The sequence below is a fragment of the Equus przewalskii genome, chromosome 13, assembly GCF_037783145.1.
Source record: "Equus przewalskii isolate Varuska chromosome 13, EquPr2, whole genome shotgun sequence".
Lineage (NCBI taxonomy): Eukaryota > Metazoa > Chordata > Mammalia > Perissodactyla > Equidae > Equus > Equus przewalskii.
The window spans coordinates 92,128,558-92,131,283 of record NC_091843.1 but is presented as its reverse complement, the minus strand read 5'-3'; the positions used below and the strand labels follow the sequence as shown (position 1 = coordinate 92,131,283).

The window sequence follows — 2,726 nt, the reverse complement described above, 5'->3', positions numbered from 1 at the left end:
GTACCTGTATCTTGGAAGCCTTTTACAAATGTTGCCCATGATCTTGAACTTATTATTTAAAGTTATATTGTCTGTAACTCTGATTTTGTTTATACCTTGTGTTCTCAGCTAGAGTGTATTCTTTCTTTAGATGAGAGATCACGCTATTTTGATATGTACCCGTGGAATCTAACACAGAGTCGGGCACATCCACGGTGAATATGATGTGCTCGTTCCCAGTCAACAGGGGGGAAACTTTCTGAGGAAGAAAACTTGCGTCATCGAAGGTCACAGGAAGAAGGGAGTGAGTCACTTCATTTCTGGAATTTCTTTGAAAGTCACATATAATTTATGGAGATTTAAGTATATGGAGAAGAACATAATTTATTACAAATAAGATTATATTTTGGTTTCACATTATATATACTTAGGAGTAATGGAAAAGGAAGAGAGAAGATGGGAAAGGGAAAAATAGCAGAAAAAATAGTAAGATGAGAAGGGGAAAGAATCAGGACATTAGAAATTAATTAACTTGACAAATACTTATTGAATGTCAATTCTGCTTAAACAGTTAAAAACATACGGCCTTTTAAAATTAAAGACTCCAGTGGGAGGTGGGATTTCAGAGACTGTGGCCACGCAGGAGGTGAAATGTTCTGGACAGGGGGCTTGGGAGCTCACAAATCTCTCAAAAAACTCACACTGTTCGGTTGTTGACCCTGTAAGCACACAGTACGCTGGGCCCGGGTCCTGTAACCAGTGGAGCTCGACCCGTCTCAGGGCTTCATCTTCTGCAGGGCCTCCAGATCCTTGACAGGAGTCTTCTCAGAGCTCCCTTCACATCCCTATTCCTCAGGGTGTAGATGAAGGGATTGAGGGTGGGAGTGATTATGGAATAGAAGAGCGAGATAAACTTGCCCTGTTCTTGGGAGTAGCCGGAAGGGGGCTGCAGGTACATGTAGATGGCAGGGAGGTAGAAGAAGCAGACCACCAACAGGTGGGAGGAACAGGTCCCAAAGGCTTTGCGCCGGCCCTTGGAGGACCGCATCTTGAGCACTGCATGGGCGATGAAGCCATAGGAGAGAAGGATGAGAGCTAGGGGGACCAGCACAAAGAAGGCCACCAGCACGGCCAGCGTGGCGTCATTCACGGCTGTGTCAGCACACGACAGCTTGATCATGGCTGGCACCTCACAGAAGAAGTTGTTCAGGCTCTGCCGCCCGCAGAAGGGCAACTGCACTGTCAGGACAACCTGAACGAGGGAGTTGCAGAAGCCGCTGAGCCAGGCCACCAACACGGGCTGCAGGCAAAGAGTGCGGTGCATGATGACCGCATACCGGAGGGGCTCACAGATGGCCACGTAGCGGTCCAGGGCCATGGCGGCCAAGATGATGCATTCAGTGCATCCCAACCAGTGGAAAATGGCATACTGCACTGTGCAGCCACCGTAGCTGATGGTCTTCTTGGAGCTGCCCATGTTGACCAGCATCTGAGGGACCGTGGTGGTGGTGTAGCAGAGGTCCAGGAAGGAGAGGTGGCTGAGGAAGATGTACATGGGGCTGTGGAGCTGGGGATCCAGCCGGGACACGAGAATGATGGCGATGTTCCCCAACATGGCCAGCACATAGGACACCAGGAGGACCACGAAAAGAGGGAGTTCCAGCCATGGCCTGTCAGAAACACCTAGAAGGATGAAGTCCTTAGGGGGATCCCCCAAGAAGCTCTGGTTGTCACTTCTCATGCTGAGGCATTTTCTGGCACCTGTGATGAATGAAGAAATTTGGAATGAACAAAACCTGAGAAGAGGAATTAATTGTCTTCCTCATGCCTGTGTCCATGCTTCTATGTGGGTTTCACCCTGTCTGAGCTCTGTGGAGACGCTGAGATGTAGAGTCAGAAGCGGGAGGCAGAACAGCTGTATAAGTGTCTTGCTCTCCCTCCTACTCTGTGACCTTGACTATGTCATTTAATCTTTCCGAACTTCAACTTCTGTATCTATAACGTGGGGAGAAAATACTTGCTTCAACTGCATACCACGTGAATAACAATTTTCTTCCCATCTGGTCAAAGTCTACACGGCTCCCATCACCATTAGAACGTTTGACTTCTCTCTACAAACTCCTTATGGGAATTGGCCACCTCAGGTTTTCTTGTTTTCCCTTTTGGAAGTGATGGCAGGAGGGAGGTGAGAGGTGGCACAGAGCAGGCACAAGGGCTTTGTGAGCAGCTGGGATTAAGTGATGTGAACACACTCTGCTCATCTCCTGAGGCTTCCATCTGCTCTGTCACCATGTCCTGGGCCCTCTGCACCATGCTGCTCTCCCCCCGTGACCACTCACACACAGGCAGCACCATCACTCACTCTGGCAGTGAAAAAAAAACACAATCCAAGATCCTGAGTCCCTGGAGTGAAGGAGCTGAGTCACTTCAGCTGCTGACTTGGTCATGGCTCCCAAGGAGACCCCAGAGTGTAGGATCTTGAGCAGAGGGAGAAAGATGTGGATCCACGGAGGAAACACAGCCCCTGGAGTTGTCTGCTGAACGTCAGATTGCCTCTAGAGCTTCCCCTTCTTGGGAAATTTGAATTCCCTGTACAACCTCTACACCAAGCAGCTGTTTCCTGTTGGATTTGGAAAACACAGCCAACCTGACGTCTGGATTCTATTGCTGTTAGAAAGCAACTGGTTGCCATCTGCTGACTCCTGCAGCCTTTCCAATGAGCTCCATCAGCCTCCAACCTCCTACAC

The 2,726-nt window shown here is 49.2% G+C and overlaps 1 protein-coding gene across 1 annotated transcript; it reads right to left on the bottom strand.

The window, feature by feature from the left end:
* Positions 1-599: 599 nt before the first annotated feature.
* On the bottom strand, positions 600-1,730 carry OR2B11 (olfactory receptor family 2 subfamily B member 11). Its single transcript, XM_008541102.2, has one exon. The coding sequence runs from the start codon at positions 1,718-1,720 to the stop codon at positions 764-766; it is 957 nt and encodes a 318-aa protein (XP_008539324.2). The 5' UTR covers positions 1,721-1,730; the 3' UTR covers positions 600-763.
* Positions 1,731-2,726: the final 996 nt, after the last annotated feature.

Coding starts and splice junctions, on each gene's coding strand:
- OR2B11 (XM_008541102.2), bottom strand. CDS start 1,720: ATGAGAAGTGACAACCAGAGCTTCTTGGGGGATCCCCCTAAGGACTTC.